Source organism: Haemaphysalis longicornis, unplaced genomic scaffold, assembly GCF_048455015.1.
Source record: "Haemaphysalis longicornis isolate Haplotype H1 unplaced genomic scaffold, Haemaphysalis longicornis Haplotype H1 scaffold_10, whole genome shotgun sequence".
Classification (NCBI taxonomy): Eukaryota; Metazoa; Arthropoda; class Arachnida; order Ixodida; family Ixodidae; genus Haemaphysalis; species Haemaphysalis longicornis.
Window position 1 is genome coordinate 141,609,609 of NW_027526204.1, and position 27,232 is coordinate 141,636,840.

At 48.7% G+C, this 27,232-nt stretch overlaps 1 protein-coding gene across 1 annotated transcript in view; it reads left to right on the forward strand.

Moving 5' to 3' along the window:
* The window catches only part of LOC144159530 (trypsin-1-like), a 175,954-nt gene that overhangs the window by 124,999 nt on the left and 23,723 nt on the right, over positions 1–27,232 (forward strand). Inside the window, exons 2-3 of the mRNA XM_077691091.1 lie at positions 13,530–13,593; positions 20,208–20,305. Coding sequence (XP_077547217.1) covers positions 13,530–13,593; positions 20,208–20,305 — 162 coding nt within the window. The remainder of the gene's footprint in view (positions 1–13,529; positions 13,594–20,207; positions 20,306–27,232) is intronic.

Sequence of the window (27,232 nt, forward strand, 5' to 3'; positions counted from 1 at the left end):
GCTCCCTCCCCGTCGTCTATCACGCTATTCCCTTGCTGCCGCGCTGCTACCGTGATAAACGTATTAGAGGTTTGTTTAAATAAATATTCCTGGGTTCGCACTGCTCGCGTGCCACCTGTTCGGACCGCTTGTTACCGTTGGGCTTGGGCTGCCGCCTCGAGCTCGCGCGCGAGCCCTTTTTGTATCTTCGAATCGAATCGAATCGTTTATTTTTCCTTTCTTTTACAAAACGAGGGCACTACCGCAAAAAGCCACTGTTACAAGCGAATTGACGAGGCGGCTGCCCCTGTTTCCGGCAACAGCAGATATCACGACCGTATGCGATATTATTGCATTACACATCTTGCGGATTAACCGAGGGGGAAAAAGACACACACACACACAAATAAAAATAAAAGGAAGACATAATAATCAAATCAAATCACAGTCATGGCCATACTTAGCGGAAGCGGGAATGGTAATAAGTATACAATTGCTACAATTTGGCAAAAGAAGCACTATGTGCAATAACTATTTTTTTCAACAAGTGGAATCAAATTTGTTTTGATGGAAGGCTGTATACATAAAACATCGGAAACAGTGACCAATAATTACTTTATATAATTGCTAATTTTTCAAAAAAAAAAGAAAAACTGACACACAAAGCTTTTTCAGGAACAAAGTGTTTTTAGATTTTTCGGAGAAAGGCACACAGCCTCAGGTGCCCACTGTGCTGCAGTGGAATGTGAACGCGCTTCGCCCCCGTCACGCAGAACTGAGCGCATATCTGCTGCAGCACGGGCCCGACGTGGTAGCACTGCAGGAGAGCTACGTGCGTGCGGGAGAAGGCTCGGAGCTGAGGCTGCCTGGATATACGGGCTACCACAGTCCCACGGCCTGCGACAACGCGCAGTGCTCGTTGGTGGCGTGGAGCCAGCCCATCCTCCAGGACCCTCGCGCGCGTCCGTGTTCGTGCGCGACTGCGTGCAGCACGCGGTGCTGGACACCAGTGGGGTGACAACAACTGTGCAAGAGTGCGTGGCAGTGACATTACGGCTAGGCACGGGTGGTGACATTACTGTGTGCAGTGTCTATGTGCGTCCATGCCAGAGCTGGGACTCGGGCCTCCTGGATCAGCTGGTGTCTCTATGCGCAGACCGCCATCTCCTCTGTGGTGATTTCAACGCCCACCACACTGCTTGGGGAGATGGCAGGATCGACACGCGGGGAGAGCAGCTGTGGGACACTATGCTGCGCCTCAACCTCACTGCGCTGAACACCGGTGAGTGCACCTTTAGGCGTGGCAGTCGCACTGCCACTGACATCGACCTCAGCCTGGTGTCAGCCGGGGTTGAGGCCACCTGGAGGCGGAAGCCCAGCACATGGGGCTCCGACCATTACCCGCTGCACATTGCACCACCTGAGAAGCCGGCCAGACGACCCGCACTGCACCACATCACCCACTGGGACCAGTTCCAGCGCTGCCTTGCTGAGGAGGAGCTGGGGGAGGGAGCAGAGATGTTCCGGGGCTTGGTTCGCTGCGCCAGGCGAGCCATGTGGAGCTGCATCGTCGCCGAGGGGACCACCACCATGCCAGACCTGAAGCTGCTGCAGCTGCGGGCAGTACGGAACCGGGCGGAGCGGAGGGCGCAGCGCTCGGGGGACAGGGCAGACTGGACGGAGTACCGTCGCGTGGATGCTGCCTGCCGACGACATGCCCACCGCCTCAACCGGCAACGGTGGGCCGAGCTGTGTGTCAGCTCGGAGGCAGACCCGCGCTGCCGTCGACTCTGGGGCATCTTCCGCTCCATCTTGAAGCCCCGGATAAACCGCAACCCTCTGGCCGCCCTGGCCATCCGCAAGCAGGCAAGCTTTGGGGAGCTGGCCGAACTCTTTGCGGATCACTTCCTGCCACAGCACCGGACGGAACCAAGGCCCGCGGCTGCGCTGGAGGAGCCCGAGGGACGTCACCCGCTCAACGACGCCCCCATCACGGGGGGCGAACTCCGCAGTGCCCTCCGAAGCTGCAAGCGCAAGTCGGCGCCAGGGGCAGACCGCCTCACCTACCAGATGATCCGCAGCCTGGACGAGGTGGGGTTCGCCAAGCTCCTGGTGGCCTACAACCGCATCTGGGAGACGGGGCAGCTGCCGCCCGAGTGGCTGCTCGCCATCCTGAGGCCCATCCTCAAGCCGGGGAAGGGCCTTTGGGCGGTCACGGCATATCGTCCCATGGCCCTCACCTCCTGCGGGTGCAAGCTGCTGGAGCGGGTGGCGCTGCGCAGGATGGAGGCCATCGTGGTGGAGGAAGAGGCGATCCCGGAGCAGCTCACGAGGTTTCGGAAGCACCGGGCGGCGACCGACTCCATCACTGACGTGGTGCCGGCCCTGGAACACGCCCGTGCCACCAGGCAGGTGGCTGCCCTGGTGCTGCTCGATGTGAAGGGCGCTTTCGACAATCTGCAGCACCCCACCATCTCCTTTGCCATGGAGGAGGCCGGCATTGCGGGAAAGCTGCGGAGCTTCGCCGAGGCGTTCCTGACGGGCCGGACGGCGCAGGTGCAGATGGGGAACGTCTTGTCGGCACCTCGGCCAGTGGATATCGGCACCCCACAGGGCTCCGTCATCAGCCCCTTCCTCTTCAACCTGGTGATGGCAGCCCTGCTAGGCTGCCTGCCCAGAGGGGGGGGGCACAGGGTACACATGTCGGTGTACGCCGACGACATTTCCCTGTGGGTGCTGGGACCGAAAGGAGACGGCAGGGCGGTCGTGCAGCAGCTGCAGGGAGCTATGGATGCGGTGCGGTACAAGCTTGAAGGTGTCGGCCTGCAGCTGTCGGCTGCAAAGACAGAGGCCATGCTTGTGCACCCGAGCGCAGTCGCCCGCGGACGGACGAGGAAACTCCACATAGACGCGAGGAGCTCGAGTGGAAGACCAGGGTGAGCTACCTGGGGCTCACCCTGGACCACAGGGTGGACTTCCGCCAGGCCACCAAGGAGCTACGTGCCAGGGCACAGCTGGCCACCTCGGCTGTGCGGAAGATGGTCGCCCGAGACAAAGGGTGCTCCCAGCAGACAGCCCTGCGTCTGTACAGCGCCTCTGCCGTGGGGCTACTGATGAAGTCGAGGGTTTGACGGAAACCCGTCTGGTCGGGAAACATGTTGGAGTAAAAACGGAGACACCGACCAAAAGAAACTTAAAAACTTTAAAACAACAAAAAAAAACTTTAAATGTACGCGCTGCCGCTGGTCACCCTGCGGAGACACAACTGGCGGCAGCTGGAGGGCGACCATCGAAAGGGCGTCCGCGCCTGCCTGGGCCTGCCCCGAAACTCGCAGTGCGACAGGACCCTGGCTGAGGCAGGGGTGTGGACGCTGGAGATGACGGCTGAGCAGAGGGCCCTGGGCCACATTGACCGGCTGCGCCGAGCCGAGGGGGGCGGCCCCCTGCTCCAGCGGCTGCGCACCCACCCGCACTCGCGCATGGGGCGCATGCTGGCCCGGTACGAGCAGGTGGTGGGCATCACAGACTTGGGGCCCTCCAGCCGCCCTCCGGACCTGGCGGCCGAGCTGCACCTGGAGATTCCGGGCCTGCGCAGCAAGCGGCGAACGCCCCACTGCGGGTTGCTGTAGCTGGCCCGGGCCGTCGTCTGGAAAGACCTGGAGGGCCACACCCTGGCGTACTCGGATGGCTCTGTGCGGCAGCGGCAGGGCTCGGCTACAGCGGCCGCCGTGCTGGGGGAGGCCACCCGGCAGGCCCGGATGCACTACGCCGCATCCTCGGCCACGGCAGAGCTTGTGGGGGTCCAGCTGGATCTGGACCTGCTGCTGGAGCTGGAGCCCGCACCCGAGCGCTGCGCCCTGCTGTGCGACTCCCGGGTGGCTCTGCTGCGCATCCGGGAGGGCGACCCGCACTCCCCTCTGGTTCGAGGAGTGCGTGAGAAGGCGGAGCGGCTGGCAGGCAGGGGTGCCCGGCTGCGGCTGCAGTGGGTGTCCGGCCACATCGGGCTCGAGGGCAACGAGCGGGCGGACGAGCTGGCCGCCGAAGCCCACGAGCTGACCCCCTCGGCCACGGATGCCCAGGCTGCGGCGAGCGACTCCCGCCTGCTTATACAGCGGCACGTGCGGGAACAGCACCCGGACCCACGGCTGGCTGCTGGAGAGGCCCCACCACCTGTGCGGGCCGCACGGCTGCCCCGACAGCAGCGTTCGGCAATCCTGCGCCTCCGCCTGGGGGCGGTGTGGACGGCGGAACGAAAGCACCGCCTGGGGCTGGCCGACAGCCCTGCCTGCCGGCACTGCCGCGCACCTGTCCAGTCCCTGCCGCACCTGCTCTTCGAGTGCCCCGAGTATGCGGCAGGGAGGCCGGAACTGCTGGCCGCCCTGGGTGGAAGGGCTGGGCCGCTAGACGAGCTACTATGGTCGCCGGGCAACACCAGGGAGAGGGACAGCGTCCACGAGGCACTGGGCGGCTACCTGGATGCCTCAGGGCTCCGCCTGGCACTTGACTCTCTGGCACAGTGACTGTGTGAACTTTTACGAGTTCCTTTTTTTTTTTGGTCCAGACTTTGTGGGGGTGTGTGAGTGTGTGTTACCTTGTAAATATGCCCCTCTCTCCCCTGTGTTCTGTAAACATGTCACCTCTATCATCTGTCTCTCCTCTCTATGAATCTGTCATCCTCTGCCCCAACCCCCACACCAGCAGGCGTTCCGGTGTCCACCCCTAGGTGTGACAATTACGCCTGCTGGTGGTCTTTCCTTTCCTTTTTCTTGACAATAAATTCATTCATTTATTCGGTATATATCGATGGAAATGGGGTCGTATCTATTTAGCAACACCGGGATGTTATACGTTAATGACTAGAGACTGTAACTGTTGTGGGGTGTCGGCGTGTACCATAAAGACGGAAAACGCGTTCGGTACGCCACAGCGCTTTTTTGTAAGGTTAGATATGTCACTAAAGAATGAGTTGCAGCTTTTGACAGCTACACGAAATGAGTTTAGCAATGTGAAATCGTAAAGACTTAGTACATTAACGACACGGAAATTGGTGAAAAGCTCTTTTGTGTGGGAGTGATAGGGGACATTCACAATAACTCTTAAGACATTTTTCTGTAGGGTAAATAACCTGGTCATCTTGTTGTTAAAACGTTGTTTTAAACGCGTTGTTTTTTTTGGTACCGCGAAAAGCGAGCCCATGCATGCTTTTTTATTTAAACGAACACTGGGAGTACCAGTTATGTATTTGATTTGCCTCAGATACGCCTAATATACAGGGAGGCAGGCAGGCAGGCAGGCATTTTCGCATTTAGGTAACCCAAGAAAGGCTACCGTCCTTAAAAAATTAACGAGCAACAAGCTTCTGGAGTTTGCGGAAGACCGAACCCCTCGCTCTATCGGTGTAAGAAAAGTAACCACTCTTCACAGACACACTACGTGAGCTCCGAATGATCAGTGCTAAATGTATACGGGGATAAAGCTTCAAATTCAAGGGTCGACAGTACGGGACCTGCCAGACATACAAGGTGCGGGGAACGTTTGGCACACACGTGCACCAGAGAAAACAGAAGGCGGCCGAGCACGCCGATCATTCGTTTGGCGCTGCCTCATCCAAAACCTGCGCCGACCGTTGTGAACCGGTGTTGCGGAACTGCGGAAGAGTGCATCTGAATACCGTAGATTGCCATACCGCTTTATTTCTACAAATGGACCGAATGTGTGCCTGCCAACTGTGCTGCTGCTTAGGTTATTGCGAAGAGGGCCGGGAGCGGAGATCCCCCCTCTCTGAGCTTTCTCTGTGAAAATCGTGAGTGATACATGGAGTTTCCTGTTTTAAGTGCGGAGCACTTTAGGGGTCCGACTTCTCGTCGGAGCTCGTCCGCGGTCGCGGTATAGCCACCGCATGCAGTCACGCGGCGTCACGCCCACAAACAGAGGCTTCGGAGAGATCACCGCTTCCCCTCGGCGGGATCGAACCCGGGTCCTTCGCGTTACGAAGCCGATTTCGATCCCATTGCGCCACACACGCTTTTTTTTTATTGCCTTGTTTGGTTCAATACATACATGCAAAACATCAACAAAATTGCACCACGTAAAAAGGCACTAGCACATACCTTGCTAGTGTGTCAGGTTTAAAAAGGCGGAAGTCTCGCCACACTCTCCAGCACAGTCAGCCACTCGGGTGGACTAGGCTCGGCTTTCAACACCTCGACTGCGTAGTGGACATTTTCACAAAAATATTCCCTCCCTGGCCTCGCGTCGACATCATTGTACCGACGGGCCATGCGAGACTTCCATATACCGTGTAGGGCCAGTAACATTATGAAGTCGTATGGAACACCCCCTTCATTTTCTATGGCTAAAAACCGAATTCCATGACTATCCACAGGAAAATCTTTCTTTAAGGTACGCTGTAACACGTCCCATAGGAATACCCCGTCCCAACAATCTATGAACACGTGTTGGATGGTCTCTGGCTTTTTTGCATAGGAAGCAATCAGGGCCCCAAGGCACAAATAAACCTTTCTCAATCATCCAGGTTTATAGAGGTAGTACACCCACATGCAATTTAAAGAAAAACGAGTTAACATAGCCAGGAGCTGGTATTCTTTACACGTGCCGAAGAACATCTTGTCCCGGCCCCACACGGTATAGGGACCTGTACAGTGGGATCGGAAAAACCGTATCCACCAGATCCTTATACAATTTCTTCCTCGACACATGAGATAAATATTCCAAGGTGAAGCGGGCACAAAAAAACCTTGTGGCATCGACAACTTCACGTAGGTAGCCATGGATTCCGCCACCATAAACACAACAGGAAACAACCAACTCGGGTAGTGCTGCACCCAAACGAACCTGACACACTGTGCGCAAAAAAGGGTGGCGTACATGTCGCAGAAAAAGGAAACGGTTTACTATTTGGCGCAAGAATAAGTGCACCAAAGGTAGTCCACCGGAGCGGACACGACGAAACAGGTTTGTCCGACTCGTTCGCTCCCATGTGGAACCCCATAAAAACACGGCAAACAAACGGTGCAATATTTGCACATTGGCACGCCCGCAGTGTAATACCTGCATCACGTACCACAATTTAGATACGAAAAACAAATTACAAACAGCAGCACGTGCAAAAACGGATAGTTGCTTTCCCCCCAACTATTCGGCCTTGTCCCGTATCTCGATTGCTTGCATTTGCCAGTACGGGTCACTATCCCGATAATTTTCAAGCGGGACGCCTAAGTACTTCGTGGGCGTGATAACCCAGTTTATTAGTGGAAATACGCTGGGCTTCGATTGTCATATACCATGCCAAAAACCAAGGCACTTATCCCAGTTAACACTACTACCGCTATATCTACAAAACCTTTTTAAAATATCAATACTCTCGTTTATGCTACTTGTATCCGTGCAGAACAAAGCGATATCATCGGCGTAAGCAAGTACGCGCACTTCGCACGTTTGCAAAGCGAAGCCCCGAATTTTACGGCTGTGGGCCATGTTGGCACAAAACGATTCAATGTAAATGGAAAAGAGCAAAGATGAAAGGAGGCAGCCCTGTCTAACCGAGCGCCTCACTCTAATGGGAGGGCTAGCAGATTTGTTCGCTATAATACTTGTGCTGCACTCCTTGTACGCCATACGCACTGGTACTGAAACTAGTCAAGAGAGGGCGCCACGCCAAGAGGCGACTGGAGTGGTGGTGGAGGAAAAGTAGGGAAGGGATGGGTACGCAGGCGGAGTAATCATACGGATGAGAATTTAGAACAGCGAGGGGAGAAAAAAGGGGGGTGGGGGCGATGAGTTTAAAACAGAAAAGAGGGAGAGATGGGAGGCAGGAAGCAAACCTATAGGTTGGCTTGGAGTAGGGCAAGTAAACGTAATAAAACAGGCAAGTCGGTTGCTGACAACCGACGCCCCGATTCAAAGGGAAAGCCACTAATCATCATCATCATCATGCATCACTGCTCCGCACTGGACAGCTATCACGTGGAGTGCAACTGCTTTAATTTTTGGTCATTTTGCATAACAGTAACTATGTACACTCCGATCACCATTTAATCGGTATTTCGTTTCCCTCTCTCAATCTGTCTACTCGCCCTGGGGGGTGACAGCTCGGAGAGGCCAAATGTGTACATGGGTTGTTCATTGCTGGTCTGGCAGCAAATGTCCTTTCGCTTTGTGAAAATATGACCTAATTGTTTGCGTTATAACTTGTTTTCCCTTTCCGAGCAGCACTTATGGGGGAGAACCCTTGATGTGTTGATAGCCCATACCAAGGTTTGAGGTGCTGCCTAAACCGGTAAAAAGAAGTCTCCCCCCCCCCCCCCCCTTCCCCGGGTTACCACTGAGGTTACACTGGTGCAACCTAGCTATGAAGGCTCTGTGGGGCACAAACAGCACTCCCTCACCAACCTAGCTAGGATCTGACCACGCCCTCAGTCATCGGTCTGACCAGACGTTGTTCAGGTCAGTCATACAGCAGAGGGTGCTAACAATCTTTGGGTACGGGAAGACCACCACTGGAACTTGAAACTGGTAACGCCTGCCGCGCCAACTATATCGAGCGAGGGAAGCTTAGCTAGGCTATTAGAGGAGATTGTAGCTTTAGTTGACTGTTTTTCGCGGTCCGCTTCGCTCCGATAGCAAGCGGCCCGGGCGCGCCATTGCGCATGCGTGGCGCGCTTGGCCGCGAACGCATTGGCTCCGATTGCGGTGAGAGTACCGCCGGTACCGGAGCGCACCGTCGAAAACGGTCAGCTAAAACTCTATATTGAATGAGTTGACATCGGATTACGCTAGGTTACAAGAACAGGTGGGGTCTAGGTCTTCAGTTGTCACTATATCCTGTGCCATCAGTGGCATATATGCAAGAATGAACTCTTATACATATGTATATATATTGTTGGCGGGACAGTTGGTACATATCTGATTGAGAAACGACGCGAAAAAAAAAAAAACATAGGACAACTATACTCTGTCTTGTAGTCTTGTATTTTTCTCTCTGTCTCATGCTCAGAAATTGTGGTAGCATTTTCGATCTAGATAGAGATAGCAGGAAATGTGGAGAAATTCTGCGGTGTTAACAAGGGGCTCGTGTTCGTCGTGTAAATGCCCCACAAGTCAATTTATTAACGTCTAGCTTTGAGGATTATGCTGTTGACAGTTTCTGTTGGAATGCAAAATCGGTGGTGATTAAGGTAAACACCCCGTAAACAGCACACGTAAGCTTGAGAGATTGAATGGGAAATAAATGCCATTTTATTCAGCTTTCTACAATATTCGGCTTCGTATCTCGCACCCACGCTTTTAGGTCACTCGTGCGGTTCGCCTGTCATCCGTTCTGAGCATCAAATTTTCTATGCGGGACATGAATGCTTTATGCCCCTGAGAGACAGATTCCTGTGCTGAAAGGAAAGGAGGGGTGTGTTAGCGCCGACCTTCCGAACAACAGGAAACACGGGTTAGGAAACGACATTGAACCTCAGACAAATTAAAAGCACAGAAATAAACAAAAGAGTGGATTTCTTTACTGCGTTAAAGTGCCCTGCCCTCGCGTTTCATTACTAAACAATCTGGGTAACTGTTTTTGTTTTTAATGCATACCACCTTCATTTCCGTGGATCTTAGGGTTTTCTTCACTTTAGAGGAAATGATCCCGTAATGTTCATTGGCTATATAAGTTCTTCCCCAAATGAAGCTATCCCACACGTTCGTTTCATTCTGTATATTTCGCTCCAGTTCCCTCTATGCGCACTGAACTTTGCCGACATTATTTTGTACCCTTAAAGGGACTCTCGAACACTTCCGATAAACGCTTTCACTCTTTCATTCTCGTCTGAAGGCACTGCGAAAGCTGCAATTATCGCCAGCCCGGAGCGGCACTGCGTGATTTGCTCGTCAGCAGATGTGTCTTCCGTCTCTGCTTTGATTTTGTTGCTTTCCTTTTAAAGTGGCTATCGAATGCGTTCATTGCTGCAACTGAAGGAAGGCCGGCCAATAGCCACTACACGGCTGTAATGACGTCATTCGAGCGGTCGAAGAACACGAAGACCGGGAAAGAGAGAAAAATCTTTTTGTCCAAGATAGAGCGAGAGAACCCTTCAATTTGAACTGAAGGGGTCAGCTCTGTTAGCAGCAGTGCTTGGTACGGGGCAAGTTTCGTAGTTATCCGATGGGCATAGAGCAATAATATTTGGCTGAGGTACTTAGCGACCATCTAATCCTAAGTACTGGATGTGTCGGTTGACTAGACGTTCTGCAAGCATTTAAGATATCGACAAAAGTTGAAAAAAAAATGTTGTGGGGCCCCATTAACATTGCGGTTGCTTCACAGTCTGACCTGCTGACGTTGATTTATTCCTACATTGAGCTCAAGGACTCCACTAAATATTCTCAACGCACATGTTCTTGAATTTTCACGTGTGTAGTTAATATTATTTTAAAGTGTAGCTTATACACGAGTACAGTTTTTGTCAAAGCTTTCTAGTACCAGCGGAAGGTTTATGAGTTACGGGGAATTCGAAGCAAAAACTTAACGTTTAACTGTGGCCAAATTATTTTATGAAAGTAAGAAAGAAAGGTGTTTTCTCCAGATTTCTGGCATAAGACGTTCTGCGGCATAAGACGTAGAAAGGTGAGCTAGTACTTTGAACTTTTTGCGCACTATGCCCTTTTGGTATGGCCTAACAAATTTTGGCGAAATTTGTATTTGTATTTTCCTATCTTCATTTACTTAAAAAAAGAAAAAAATATGCATTACCTTCATACCCGAGATTCAGCTGATGCTGATTCCACAAACCCGAATAGACACATTTGCTGTTGGACAGAGCGTCAGTACTCTGTAGTATCGCTTGCTTAGAACGCGCACGGTAAGAAAGTCCGCCAGCACCCTTGGTACCAGCTGTTCTCTCACTTTCCAAGCACCTCCAAGAAATGCTCCTCAATTCAGCCCACGCCGTTACTGACGTTCCTCGGCCGATGCCGACTCATGCAACTGGCCTTGCATAGCCAAAGAGAACAGCCCCCGGAGCAGCAGACCGCTCGCTTCGTTAAAGCCTTCTCCGTGAATTCAAAACTCGTAAAGCTTCAACACACTCCTGCGCAGACGGTCGTCCCCTTTCGCTCTTTTCTTACGCACCAGCCGGCCTAATCGTGATCGCGGTTTTCGTCCGGGCGTGCTTTCGCGTCGACCGTATACGGCTTGCGGCGTAGCAGCCTGTCGTTAACTAATGCCTGAGTGGATGAATACGAATAACGGTTTTTGTTCTACGAACTTTCGTTTCAAGCCAGTCATTCTCGCTTAACGAATGCTGCGCTGTGCGCGGTCAGCGTTTGCTGCCGTGGCGTTGGCTTTTTTGATGTAGTACGTCAGCCAGCTCTTCGGATAGGACCGGGTTCCGGATAGGAGCGAGGGGAAAGCGTTATTTCCTTCTGTTTTGTTGGCTTTCGGGCAATAATGGCTAGAAACGGCTGCAGGTGGCTTTGTAAGCGCTCGAGGAACGGCTGGAGGGAGGTGCTTTTGTTTTGGGCAATAATTTTCGTAACGCACTTTCAGGTAAGTACTTATAACCCTATTGTGACACGGCATTAACTAGATGATAAGCTAAGGAGACCGGAATTTCGCTTTTGCAAATTTTACTGTACGAACTGATAATATTTATTGCTAACGATGCCATTTGATAGAGTGACTGTAACGGCACGATACAGGGTCTGATTCCTTTGGTAGCGAATTGGTGGTCACCACGCGTCATCGGTGCGTTTTGCTTTGAGGCGTTTTTTTTTTTTTTCATTTTGCTTTCTTGCAATGTTGGAGCTGTCTATCTAAAAATATGATAATGAGTCGAAAATATCGCGTCGTAATTGCAACGTCCCTAGAAGGATAAACCTACTGTCACCGTACGAAAGCAGAACAAACTCCAGCCAACAGCGACTTCCTAATATCGTTTTTCTTTTATTGATTCAGTTGCTCCAACTTCTTGAATAGGCGATCGGCGACTGTCAAACAGGCCGACCTTCAGTTTACTAGTAGCAAACACTTCGCTTTTTAGCGGATAGTATTTAAAAGTCTTGGTCCAGAAGGGGAGAAGTTTAGTTCTAGAGCCCCAAATGGTCCAATGTAATCCACTACTCAATATGCTTCGAATTCTTGTAGGCGTGTTTTATAACATCACAACCTTTTCATAATATGGAGAATATTAATTTCGAAATAATACTAGATGCCGCGAGTAAAAGAAATCGTTAGTAATCACAAGAAACAAACAGAACAGGCTAAGGCTACGCTTCTATCCTTCGCTTGTTCTAGATAAACCTCTCCTCTTCGCTAAATAGAATTAGTTCAGGATAAAAACAGTTCCCAGCACGCAGCTTTAAGCCGTGGCTTATAGATAGCTAATTCGTGCATCATCTGTCTTGTTAAGCGCGTGTAGAGGATTTAAACACCCTACAACCACTCAACTTGAAGGTTTAATAGGGCTCACACTTTTTTCACTGGTTAGATTTAAATGAAAGAGATTTTTACGCCACGAGAAAAATTCCGGAGCAGCCCTTCGGTGAGCGTAGTTACAGCGAAGTTGAACATAAATTACTATCCCGATGTTTGTAATGGGCAGAGCAGCCTACAATGAACATGCGGAAGTAAACTGCGTTCGGGGCACGCTGCATTTAAATTTGTAAAACAAGGTATTATAGCATCGCAAGCAAAATCCTGCATTAAGACGTTCAGCCTAGGCAATGAGGCTTGAGTCAATTGTGGCAGAACCCTTGAAATCTGATTTGGCATAGGAGAACGGACCGAGCCGTTTGATTGTTTTTGAGAAGATGTCAGACCTTCTTTATCTCTGCTTCACAACTACGGACCCGGCCGAGCGCTTATTTAAATTATATGCTTTTCTAAAAACTGAATGCAAATATTAACACTTGAGTCATCAGCGACGCACACTTTATGCAAGATACAGTGGACTCGCGATAATTCAAACTCGGATAATTCAAGCTTTCGCTTCATTCAAACAAATTTCAAAATTTCGGTTGGCCCGCTATGTTTTCAGCGTATTTTAAAGCCGCTTAATTCAAATTGCTCCGCTCGGGAAATTCGGTTAATTCGTTCTTTTTGCTTGTCCTTTCCGGAAAATATCTGCTGAATTTCCGCTTCTGTGTGTTCATTTGCATCGTTTCACCAAATTTCTGGCATCTGCAAGTTTTAGACCAGTGCAGAAAACTCTCGCAATAAATAAAAACTCTCGCTGCCCTTGCTTGCACTGAAAACTCTGTTTTGATCTTTCATGATTGGCGTTTTATTTTTTTTTATTATTTGAAGGCGGATAGCTCTTCAGTATTGTGTGTGAACATTGTATTACTAAATATATGCGAATTTTTTATTCCAACACAAGTAGGTATAAGTGGCCCAGAGTCATATTTATGAGAAATTCTGATAGTTGAAACAAACTCGTTGGGCCCCATTTAGTTTGGATTATCGCGAGTTTATTGCAGTAAAATCTTCAATGTTGTCGTAACATCCGTACGTCTTCAACCCCTTCCTTTCCTTTCGTCGGCAGGGCTGTCATTCGTACAAGAAGCGACGCCAAGCGGTTTCAGAAGAAATTGGCCTCAACCACCAATGTACGTTTCGGCCATTCAATCATTTTAACAAGCCTTTACGTCACTAGTGAACCGGATAGAATTCAGGAACAGGCTTCGGGTGGCCTATATTTTCGCTTGCTCATTCTTAAGAGTAGTAGTGAGACACGGCTGAGCCGTACTTATAGTGCTTGCAAAACTTGGCAAGACAATGAAAGTGAAATTGCGGGGTTTTTTCTCTTTTTTTTTGTGTATTTGACTACAAGCAAAGACCCGAATGAGACCGTGTGGTTGGTTTACGCAGCCAACTTCTCAAAAAAAGAAGGAGGTAAAACCAGCGGACCTATGACAAAGTAATCAAGAAAAAGGAATAGGCAACATAATGCAAACCACGAAGTCTAACTGATTCGCGCCTCTTATAGAGCGGAAGCTGTCTTGAATTACTTCAGTTAATTTAGTAAATAGCACGCATAGCTCAAATTACTGCTCCTTCATTATCGCCGGCCTTATTCGTCTACAGAATTGTCAGAAATTTTGAGGACCGGAACATTTTTTTTTACTCTCTTGTTTGCCCGAGAACGATCAAAGGCGGCTTACCCTGTGCCCCGTCGATTCCTTTCAGCGTGTGGAATTGCGAGCGTGGACTTCCGAATAGTAAACGGGCTCGCAGCTGACATCGAGAGGTTTCCTTGGGTGGTAAGACCTGCGCATGCTCTTATTTTATTAGCGCCTCCTGGTCAAGGAGAACAAAGGCCAAACTTCACCGTGGTTTCCTGGTTTACACGCTGCGTATAACTTCAGTGATGAGGATCATCAACAGGATATGAACTGACAACCGACGGACCACCCGGGTAACGAAGTGGCGGCCGAAAGACGAAACTATACCCGGTTACAACTTAAGAACGGCACCACCTCACGTAGTGTATCACTCCACCAAAGCGCCGGACCCGTGACGTCAGTGCGGGCGCGTTTTGAAAGGGGTTTGCTATGAATGCGTGATATCGTCTGTCTTGTCTCACGCAGTTTGTTTGTCGTCACTGGAGTCGTTTTTAAGCATATTAAGTCCAAAAAAATCACGGGAACGGCTCACGCCATGTTCAAAATATTTCCAGTAACGCCCTGCTTGCGCCGCGCGGAGAAACATCCGTCTACAGTGATAAGGCGCAGCGGCAACTTCCGGTGCCGTTCTTAAGTTGTCACCCAGTATAGGAGTGCCCACTTTACCTTTTAAGAGCTAAGCTCTTTAGCAAATCGCAATTGTTCATGTCTGTCGTTAAAAATACCAAGAAATTGCCCAGCTCGCGTACGTGAGCGCGGGCCTCGCGACGACCGCCCGGCGTCCCGGACGCACGTTTGTCAAGCCAAGCATACCCACTCAGGGATATTGGCCAAGATTAGCCACAAGAAACTCCAGCGTTCGCCGTAATCGTGGCACCACTTGAACGAGAAAGACACGTTATAGCACACGCCCCTCCAAGGTGACGTCCAATGATTATCACTTCCAAGAAATGAAAGGAGCTCGCACTTGGAGCCACAATGATGGAGTGCATGTCGTTGCGGCAGCGAAGAAGAAGCGAATCGGCTGCAATCGTGAACAAAAACCGTCGTGATGGTCGTTATGGTTGCGTTCAGCTTCGCTACCTTGAAGTCTCACGCGTTAGCGTGAGCTTCCTTCATTTTTTTCTCCTTGTGAGGAAAAGGAACACGGAAAACGAAAAGGGGAACACCATTAACTAGATGTTAATGTTAGATCGTAAGAGATGTACAGGGCTGAGAAATTGGACGCCAGAAAGGAAAATTTCTACGATAATTCCCAGGGCAGTGCTTTGGTTTTTGAGGCTAGAGCAGGTTGCTTGCGAACTAAGAGCTTTGTGGGGAAGTATCGACGAAATGATGGGGCATGCGTGGTCTGCGGAAAAGAAAGAAAACTTATGCGGCACATAGTGTTCGAATGTGAGGGTATCCCTCCAAATCTACATTAGGGAAATATTGGGCTTCCAGAAGCCCTAGGATTTAAGGGTAGCACAGAGGGAGTAAACTTCAAGGCTGTCGAGGCGACGAAAATAAGATTAGAGTGCTAGTGGACGAAAACCAGGGAGGGGAATATTGCCTAGGACAGTTACCACCTGTAACCGGAAAAAAAAAGTATTTTGTGCCCAATAAGTTTTTTGTGCCTGCCCTAAGCAGCGCAAGTATTGAACCAGGAGTATAAACCATAGATATATTAGTCCTTTTTGGTAAGATGGCACGTCATCAACCCGCTACAAAGGGGAAACCAATAGCAATCATCATCATCTTCTTCAGGAGGGACAAAATAATAAAAATTCCCCGCATTTCCCCGAGGGGAAGAATGTGAAAGTGCGAATGCACGAGTTGAATTTGCGCGGTTCGGTAATGTTCGCGAAAGAGAGATCACACACACACACACAACTACAAAGAAAGAAAGATGCATTTATTCACAGACACCTATTTGTGTTGTCGTTGTACTTGATTGCTAGAGCGGATCTCAGCTTTGAAATTTCGTGTCAGTACTCCTTTAAGCGGGTGCATTAGCCCTTCTCACGCCCGATTCCTGGCCAATCCCCCACGTGGGTATGTGCCATGTCAGCGGCCAGGCAGCGCGCGCCCATCTCCCCCCGTTGCCAAGGAAGACGAGGAGATTCCTGGCCAATCCCCCACGTGGGTATGCTATGCGGACATCGCCGGTGGACGCAGGTTCAGGGTCGCTTAAGAAGTGCATCGCACTTAAAATAGGGAGCCAAGGATGGACTCGGGCAGCGCAGGGTAGGAGCGGGTGGAGGTCCATGGAGAGGCTTTCGTCCTGCAACGCAGGTAGAGATGATGATGGTGGTGGTTATGATGCTGATGATGATTATGCTGCTGCTGATGATGGTGGTGGTGGTGGTGGTACGATTATGATTATGAGCGCTGTCTACAACAGCTTCTTTAATCCATCTGCCGAATTCTCCAGCTCTTGCTTAATGGAAACCTTTTGTGTGATACCCATACCATCTGCCTCCCGCCTCTTCATGCAGTGAAGACTGGCGGCGAGCAGAGGTTTGCTTTCTAACTACAATCACGCCAGTTTAAGGCTGGTTGTTATAGTTACTTGTCACGATGGAGCAGTGCGCTCAGGACTGTTGAAAGAGGCCAGCTGCTGCTTCGATTACTGATTGCCCACCCTCCTAAGGCAGTAAAAGCTCGTTAATTCTAACTCGGTTAGTTCAAACTTCCGGTTAATTCAAACTAACGCCAATGTCCTTGCACAGCCCTGTGTATTTCAAGGGGGGAAAACTCCAGATGCATCCGACGCGATCCAGGGGCTGAAGCCTCGCGGAGAGCGTTGGATTCCCCGACGTAAGCGACGGGACACGGCTTGGTGACTGCCCCCACATAGTCAGGTAGCAAGAGGTACCCTGCTACCTCCGCCGGAGACTTCAATAAAGTTCACTTCTCTCTCTCTCTCTCCCGATAATTCGAACGCGTCGGTATCCAGAACGGTTATTTCTAACTGGGATCTCCTGGTTTCTATCGCTCCTGGCAGGAGTCGGCCCACAGTGATTACAATGTGTGCAAATCCAAACCGAACCAAACTTAATTGAGATGGGGAACAATGAAACAGAAAAACAACAGCGTGGCGAGCGCGCTACGGTCCTGCAACAACTTATTTCGCGTCTACAGAGGGTGCCGCGCCAACGGCGCTAGTGCTCCGGTGCATGCCGTTATTATTTCCGAAACATTACCGTAAAAACCCGCGTATAATACGAGGTTTTTTTCCCAATTTTACTATGTACAATTTGTGCCTCGTATTATATGTGGATCCCAAAGTTTTCAGCCGAAAATTTGCACTTTCGGTTTTGGTTTCAGCGGAGGGTGGGCCATCTTGCAGTTGCGGTGAGCTGGCTGCTGCTTCTCTCAGCCAGCGCCATTTTGATTGTTTTGACCACGCGAAGGATCGGCACGTTCACCGCAAGTCTATCACGATATGTTGGGTGCACGAAGGCAGCATTCAGCGGCAATTAAAAGAAAAGTTATTTTATGTGCCAAGACCATCAGGAATTGCGCCGCAGGACGGCAGTTCGGCGTCACCGAAGGCAGCATTCGCGGGTGGAGAAAGCAACTGGTGCTTGACTGGATAAAGTCTGTGTGGTGTCGGCGGCCTGGAGCACTGTTAGGGGTTCCCGTCAGTGGTCGTGTTGGACGCCTTTCGCTGCCACCTGGCTGATTCAGTGAAGAAGTTGTTGCGCGAACCCCGCACCGAACTCATTGTCATTCCAGGAGGAATGACATCCCAGCTGCAACCGCTAGACGTTTGCATCAACAAGCCTTTCAAAGACTGCATCAGGTCCTGCTACCAAGAGTGGATGAGGTCAGGAGACCCGTAAGTGACAGCTACCGAATGGCTGACGCGGGCCTCTCCAGCGGAGCTTTGTGGCTGGATCGCGGATGCGTGGGCCAGCATCCCAGAGGAGCTCGTCAGTCGCTCTTTTAAGAAATGCGGCATCTCAAACGCCCTTGATGGCACTGAGGACCCCTTTCTGTGGGAAGACATTTCCAACAAGGCGACTTCCGGAGACAGCGGCAGCGAACTTGACGATGTCTGAACGGACGTCGGGAGACAGTGCCAGCGAAAACTGACAATGACTGAAGGGTTGAAGGGTAACTGCAGTGCAAATAAATGTTTTCTGTGCTCTTTACCTCGTATTATATGCGGATGAAAACTTTTTTTCTGATTTTGCTGTCCCCGAATTACACCTCGTATTATACGCGGGTTCGTATTATACGCGGGTTTTTACGGTATTTACGAAATCACCTCCCACAAACGTCTAGTAGGGCCTAATTCGCGATAACGAGTCCAGAGGTGGCTTCTTTGTGCTGTGTCCGCGCAGTATGGTCGATTTCCATTCATTATAGCTCCCGCCCGCTATTTCGAACTCCGCTTAATTCGAACAATTTTATGGTCAGCTTCGAGTTCGAATTAACCGGCTTTTAGCGTGCATGAACCCCCCCTCCCCCCCCCCCCCTCTTCGCTCTCAAGAACAAATATTTTTGCTGGAAAAGCTGTCAAGAGGACACTTTGCCGAAAAATGGTGGTGTTTAGTTATCCGCAACTGGTTTCTGGCTGTTCTGTGCCCCCCCCCCCCCCCCCTCCTCCTTATTTTTAGTTATTGGTGAGTACTTTCACAGCATCACGGTATGAATAAAGTATAAAATGGTCTGATATGCAGATATAAAGTCATTGGGTGTTATGCAGCAGGGAAACAACCGTCGTGTCGAATACTGTGCTGAATAAGCGTAACAAACCGAGAGGTTTCTAACTGTAATATAATTTTTCGAGGGACACTAAAGTGTAAAATCAAATCAATATCGGCAGATTGGATGTCGCGTGGATGCGTACCATTCGCGTCAGCACCAGTTGTTTATCAATGCAGACAATTCCAAAGAACCGCACTACGATTCGTAACGCCAAAAATCGTGAAGTGTGAAACGTGGTTGGCGGAGCTTTGCTAAGCATTCTTCCGAGAAAAAAAAAGTGTCGGTACAGCTATCTAAATGGAAAATAAATCTCCTATTTGACAAATTCTGCTTAGCGCATGTCTCAGAAAGGTCGAAACCTCATCTATTAAACACCTAAACGTTTATTGGGACTTGATTGCTGGCTGGTTGGTTTATGACGTACGGAGGAATAAGTTTGCGCAATAGACGAGGACGAAGAGAACAGAGGACAAAGGCGGCTTTCCGCTCGTCTTGTCCTCTCTTTTATGCATCCTCGTCTTTTGCGCAAACTTATTCCTAACTCACCACAGATGGTGGTAGGCTTCACTTCAGATTCGATTTCTACCAACTGCTTCGCCTTGGAAATTGATGATGGAGAGCTTGAGAGCCCACCGTATACTGACTGCCAGTGCTTGTATACATACAACAGCCAGCGGCAGCAGATGAGGTTATTAGCCCGGTTGGCATTGCGGTCGCCAATTTCATTAGTGGCCAACTGCTCGTGTGTTTTCTACACCTTCTCCTAGGCTGCAGCACCGTGCGGGAACGCTTAGCTAGGGGCGGGGCTTGATGGCCTCCCTGTCCAATGGACCAATCCTCGACTTTACCTCATGGGCGCGCCATCTTTCGAAAGCCTGTTCTGATTGGCCCTAATTGTGCCACAAAGACCGAAATCCCGTGAAAAGGGACCCTTTTGATGGCAGTCCGGCGCCAATGCTAAGTCGAGGAAAGCGGCTGGCCCCATCATGCTCTGTGTACTTTGCGACGTGCTCTTTACATCACGAAACTTGGCAAGGGGAACCGGAGAAACGCTAACTTTCATCGTTTAATTTCTAAGCAAACAAGGCATTGTTGGTCGTCGAACAAAAGCTAAGAGATCTACGAAAGGTATGATCTTCCAGTTAATAAAAAAAGCTGCTAAACCTTTGATGGCATTTCAGCGATAATGATGCTTCAGTTTTTAATTAATTGAGTACAATTAATTTTCAATTTCTAATGCTTTTCTGAACGACGTTGTTCCCCGTTCAATTCGGGGTTCCCAACGTCAGTGCGGTCCGTTTATCGCGAAACCACTGAGAACCTGAAAAAGTAAGCAAACATACGGCGTGATGTTGTGTTTATAACAGCGACAACGCCGTGTATTGCACGTTTCGTTGCAGGTATTTCTCCAAGTCCGGTACGCTTCCATTCTAACACGATGTGCGGGAGCAATCCTCACCTCTAGGCATATCCTCACAGCTGGTCACTGCACTATTTGGTGAGCGCTGCTGCCATCCACGTGCGTATGTAACATATTGCCCTTGTGTCGCCGCTAGTTTCAATGTTTTTATATTTTTCATATCGCTACATGAAGCACTTAAAAGGGCTCTGAAGCACTTCTCGGACTTGTCAAACACTTTTAGAGGATCGTGAATAAACGCGTGCTCCTTAGGTTTAACATTTCGTGCTGCGAAATGTTAAAGCTATGTATTGCTGCTTTGCGCACATATATAGTTGCAGCAATAAAAACCATTCAATAGCGACTTTAGAGTAAATTCAAACAAAAGCAAAACAGAGATGAAGAGGGTTTCTGTTGCCGGAGAAGATAACGGAGTTCTGTTTAGCGGTGGCAGTAACTCTATAAATGAGGGCCACTATACTTCAGGTTCCGGAGGGGCGAGTGAAACGGCCATGTAAGGACCGTTGCAGGGCCCCTTTAAAGCTGTCACATCATAGGTACTATCGGGAAAACCCGCAACCCCCAATCATCTGCAGGCACACCTGCCACAGATTGTTTGTTTAACACAACGGTTCTTTTTTTTTTAGAGATTGTGGCAGAATGGTTGGCAAACTGTTTTTACGTGCAAGCAAAACCAAAGAACAAACACCACAGGTAAAACACTCAAAAGCGTATTGAAGAACTAACAGGAATTATAACCATGTACAGTTGATGTATTTGGCAGTAGTAAATAATCATTAAGAATGCGGGGTGACTTTGAGGGTGCTTGGCGTGTGAATTTATACAGCGTTGAGACTAGAAGAAAATTCTGTTTATGCGAAACTTCGTCGTTGGTTAGTTTGTTCCACTAAATAGTTGCTCGAAGAAAGGATGACTATTTGAAACTGCGGTGCGGAGTAATGCAGGGCGTTACAGCTCATGCCTTTGTGGAATGACGTATTTTTTTATTTATTTATTTACAAGTACCCTCAGGGCCGAAGCATTATAGAGGGGAGTGGGAGTACAAAGAATAATAACAATAACAATAAAAAACGGTGAGCAGTGAAAAATACATGTACATTTCAAGTAGGCTCAATAACAATAACATTCAACAACGAAGAGGATTTACACAGTGCTAGAAAAAATACAACACGGGTAATTGGCAAAAAAACAAAAAAAACGTTATACAAGGCTAGGGGTTTCAGTGTCACTGGTGATAGCAGACCTAAATTTATTAACGTCATCTATAGCAGCTGTGGTGGCGGGAAGGCGGTTCCAGTCAGTCGAAGTTCGTGGAAAAAATGAAGCAGCGTAAAAACGAGAGTGACACGAGGGGACAGCAACTTTGTGCGCATGGTCAAGTCGTTCAGACACGTAAGCGGGGGCATGAATGAATTCTGTTTTCAAGAGCGGATGATGGTAAATTTTGTGGAAGAGACACAGACGAGAAAATTTTCTACGGAGCGCTAAGGTTTGTAAATGAACAGTTGATTTCATAGAAGTTATGCTGGCTGCTCTAGTGTAGTTGCAAAGAATGAAACGGGTAGAATTGTTTTGTACCATTTCCAGTTTATGAATCAAAAAAGCGGGTTCAGGATCCCAGATTGAGGCGGCATATTCAAGCTTTGACCTTATTAGCGTTTTGTATAGAAGAAGTTTTATGGAAGATGGGACTTGGGAAAAGTTACGTCTTATAAAGCCCAAAGTACGGTTAGCATTCGCGGTAATGTAATCGATGTGCATATCCCACTTCAAATTATTAGTGATATGAACTCCTAGATATTTATATGATGCTACTGGTTCTAATGGTATCCCTTTAACAAAATACATAGGAGTTACCGTTGATGTACGAGTTATTCTCATTGCCTTGCATTTAGAAATGTTCAGTTCCATTCGCCAGTTATCACACCATGTAGCTATATTATCTAAGTCTGCCTGCAGGGTAGTTACATCGGCGCCGTTTTTTATTTCACGAAATACAACACAATCATCAGCAAACAGATGAATCGGGGATGAGACACAATTAGGAAGGTCGTTAATATATATCAAAAATAATAAGGGGCCTAAAACCGAACCCTGTGGGACAACAGATGCTACTATTGCAGGGGAAGAGTTGTAATCATTAGCTGAAACAAATTGGTGCCGGTTAATAACAAAACATTCAATCCATTTGAGTAAACTACTGTCGATGTTTAAGCTACGGAGTTTTAACATTAGTAATCGGTGACACACCTTGTCAAATGCTTTCGACAAGTCCAAAAATATGCAATCTGCGGATGAACGCGCGTCAAGAATAACATGAATTTTCTGGGTGAACGATAAGAGCTGCGTTTCACAGGAGTGGTGTTTACGAAAGCCATGTTGAGCGGGGTGAAAGAAAGAATTGGATTCGAGAAATCGGACAAGGTTCGAGTAAATGATATGTTCAAAAATTTTACAGGGGATACTGGTCAGCGATATCGGACGATAGTTGCTAGGTGATACAATGCTACCGGATTTAAAGACTGGAACCACCTTAGCCATCTTCCACTCAAAAGGCAATAATCCTGATTCTAAGCATTGTTGAAAGAGCTTGGCAAGGAATATCGAAGAGTACTGGCATGTGCTTTTTAAAAACTTAGCATTGATTTCGTCAATGCCAGCAGCAGAATACATTTTTAAAGAATTAATTATGTGCACAATGCCTGCAGGGTCTATCAAAAGGGGCAGCGTAGGAGAGTATTCGTGAACGGGAATCTCTGGAAGTTGATAGGCATCAGTAAAAGTGGAGTGAGAGAAATTGTTTATGAAAGTTAAATTTAAGACTGTAGGACAATCCTCGTCTGCAACCTTGTTGCCGTCACCATCTATTAGCGAGATCGATTTCTTGTCACGATGGTTTATACAGTTCCAAAACTTTCTAGGGTTTTCTAATAACATAGAGGGCAACGTGTTTTGTAAGAAGTTTACTTTGGCGGCCTTAACAGCAGAAATGTATGATTTAGATGCATCATCATACGCCAGCCATCGCTCATTGGTTGGAGATTTTTTTGCGGAACGGTAAAGACGTTTTTTTCGGTTAGCTAGCCTTCTGATATTCCGGTTGTACCAGGGGGCATTGGGATTTGAAAATATTTTTCTTAGCGGAATATATTTGTTTGTTAGTTCGTGAACCTTTCCTTTAAACATATCCCAGTTATCCTGAACGGAGCGTGCTTCAAAGCCAGCGATAAAGGCATCAAGAAATGAGCAAAGGTCGGCATTAATTGCATCAAAGTCAGCTGCGTGGTAGTCCCTAATAAACTTAGTGGTATTTTTGGGGGGTTTAACATTGGCACTAACAGTAAAGTTCAAGAAACAATGGTCACTAAGGCCAGGAATGTATGTTATGTCTGAAGAAAGGTCAGGGGCAGTGGTTAACACTAAATCCAGAATGTTGCAAGCAGTCGCGGATGTCCTGGTAGGCTGAGTGACAATTTGAGAGAAATTGAATATTGAGCACATATGAAAGAAGTAATCCAGAAGTAATTCAGAAGAAAATCCAGAGTTCTCAAACGTATGCTTAGCCATGTTTTTTATTAGTTGACAAAAAACACCACTCTTGTTGAACAGTTTTTTTGTGTTAGTGATCGTAGATTTCCTGGGGTTGAAAGATCTGTTATTGTCTAAAACTGTTACAAAAAACGATTAGCTTCTTCTTTTGCTTTTTCAGCTTCTTAATATCACTATAATGTGAAAGTGCCTCAGGCACTAAAAGCCTAATCTTAGGGCGGCGTCCGTCCCAAGTACTCACCGAGCTCAATGCTACTTAGCTACAGGGATCGGATGCGAACCGGCGTATTCAGCATGGTATGGCCGATGGCTAAGGGTGCCGGGTGTAATGACAGCTTTATTTGAGTGAAAAGGGACCAAGGTAGTTCACATTTTTAAATGCAGAGCATTTCAGTAACTCACGATGTCACCCGCGTTGACGTCCGTAGGCGTCCGTAGTCGTAGTCCGCACCCCTCCCTCTACACTATATAAAAAAAAAAATACTATCCGGCGCCTGGTTTCGATCCCTCGACCCTGCAGGCGGAACGCAATGTACATGGTGCTCTACCCACTGCGCCACAAAGCCGACACAGAATGGGAGGCTACGAACGCGCCTTATATCCTTGACTCATTCAAATTACTGCTGACGAGCGCTCTCTTGTCAGCAGTTGCCACAAGTGCAACAACATTAACGTGACGCAAACTACTTAACGTCGTGCGCCCCCGGAAATGTTCTGCATTTGATCGTGCCCCTCGCGAGGGGGATGTTTCACTGCGTCGCCATGCGAACAGTTTGCCATTATAGTTTCCGCCCGCTCCGGTCGGTGTCGCCACGGTTCAAACCACGGCAGGGGAGCTGCGCGGGCGTTCGTTGATCGGCGTGCGTTCCGGCGTGGTGGTTTGATTTAGCATTCCAAGCCGCTTAGGTGACTTTTCTTAGTCGACGCATCGCCTCTGGCCGACCGAGCCGACAACGCTTGCCGCACGTGTTTTGAATCTGCCGCGGAATATCACCGGTACCAATGAATGCCTTCGCTGCTATATCTCACCAAAAAGAAGACTCTTTCACAGTTTTAGGGGAAATTCCTAACCGCTCGGAGAAGTGACGAAAGTGCTGATACGGATTCGAAAGCCTCAGGAGACGAGGAAAAACACCCCTCAAAAACGGGAGAATGGGCCCGGCGAAAGCGGGCGCCGCCTGCGGGCAGTGGACTCCGCGCGCGGAGTTTTGTGGTTTTAAGTGCAGAGCACTTTAGGGGCTCGCCTTGTCGTAGCTCGCTCGCTGGGCCCAAATAGAGCCCCATGGCGTACCGTCGTAGCGGCGTCCCACAGAGGCTTCGAAACCAAGCGGTTTATATAGTCATAACAGTTCGAAACTCGTGAACCACTGGCGCTTGTCATACATCTCGACGTTGTTTAGCGCAAAGGAAACTGAAGGTACATTTGAGGCAGAATACACGCAATTAACCGGCAGCGCCCGCGTTCATTTAGTTAGGAACGCGCGTTGTGTTGGTTTTTACGATATTAAGCGAAAAAAAGTGGCAGTGCAACGCCGGCACGTGCCGCGTGCGGGAGGAAAAAGCAAGCACAAGAAGCACGCATATCCACGAAGTGAATCATGACGAGTGGGCGAAGCACTGGGGATCGTTCTTACCGTAAATCACCCGTGGCACTGCCCACTCGCGCATGTAAATGAGTGACAACGCGTGTGTACAGTATATACAATTTCAATCCAATCCAATGCAATCCAATCCGATACAATTTAATCCAATCCAATCTAATCCAATGCTCCTCGCGCATGCGCAACACTGTGTACACGGGTGCCAAGCCCGGACAAAGCGAGGTCCTAAGGTGCTTCGCCCCCTAAAAGAACAGAACTCCCGCTGAAGCAATTTCAGGCAGGGGGCGCGCGAGCACTGCGAAGGCCGGAAAATTCGAATTGCATATTCATCAAGAGAGGAATGAAACAGGGTGGCAAAGAGTGTGATGTGTGGTAGCACTGAGCTGATAACGGTGCCGCCACCCAGTATGGCGAATCACTGCTCTGCACTTCCGACAGCTGTCACATGGAGTGGAACGGCTTTAATGTTATGGCACTCGCTTCATCGGGGAATGTAGCGCCCCTCTCTCCCTCGCAAGAAGGGACAGCGGCGGCGGAGAGTGGGGGGCGCTTGGTTCGTTGAAAGCATGCAGAACAGGTCGCTGTAACCTCCTGTTCTTCTACATAAAGAAATGCTGTTGTGTTTCCGTTGCACTCGAACGAGTAGTGGTGTTTCTTGATCGACGACAGCGACCGAAAGGAACGACAAATGTTCGTAACTACAAAATTTTGTACCTAGAATCTATGGGCTTTAAGGAAAGGAGGACGCCAACACCTTTCGGAACGGTCACAGTGACATCACGGGGTTTCAAAAGTCGTTTCATGCTATCTCAGTCATCAAAATTTTGGTGTTCGTTTAGTTTGGCGAATTATTGTTTTTTTTTTTGTTCACATACACTTTATACACCTCAATTAAATGGGCTCTCAGTCAAACAAAATTCTGCCTTCCTGATTCGTCAGTGTGTCATCACAGTTGGCGTCACTAAATCGGCGACAAGCACATTACAAAAGGAGCGGTACTTTCATATGTATTTTTTTAACTTACGGTAATCGGTTGCCTTGAGACAAATTGCAAGCGATTTCTCTTCGCAAGCGCTCATCCATTTGTGGCTTGTTTATGAGTAAAAAATAACTTTAGGTCACAAGGCCTGCATAAAAAGTCAATGAACGAATAAAAAGTCATTATTAGTAATGAAAGGCAAATACCAGAATCTACAAACAAGTGGGTCATTTTCTGGATAGTTCGCGATGCGGCCGTGACTGGCACACGGCGTTTTCGTCTGTGGTGAGGCTTATACGTTTACTAAGGTCATCGACTACCACTGAATAGGGAAATAAGGGGTTCATGCATTTAACTACCTGACGCAGCACAAACAACCCTTTGAAAAATTCGCTCCAATGACATTTCGGGGAGGCTGAAGTGCTAGAACGAGTCGGGATCCCGCAATCATAATCCTAGGGGCGGAATAATTCAAGTCATAAAAACAACAAAACTATGCTTGTCACAGTCCACCGTGAGTAATTTACAGGTCTTGGCATGAATCTGGATGAGGAAAGGGGAACTATAATATTTAAATGAAAGAATTTTCTTCTGTTACACCAATTGTAGGCCCATTAATGTTAACTTTAGCAAAGCCTAAAGAGACCACGAAAACAAAATACAATCTGCGATATGAACGACTTGTATAGTATCTAAGAACAGCAAATTGAAGAGACGTGCTTGGAGACAGAGAAGACAGAGTGGTGCTCAGCAAAGAACAGTGACTGATCCACTCACAACACCGAGGTAGCTGGCGTTCATGAGGGTTTTCAGATCCACGAAGATGACCTGCATCATGTCGACGTTGCCTAAACCAGGGAGCGCCACATTCAACTT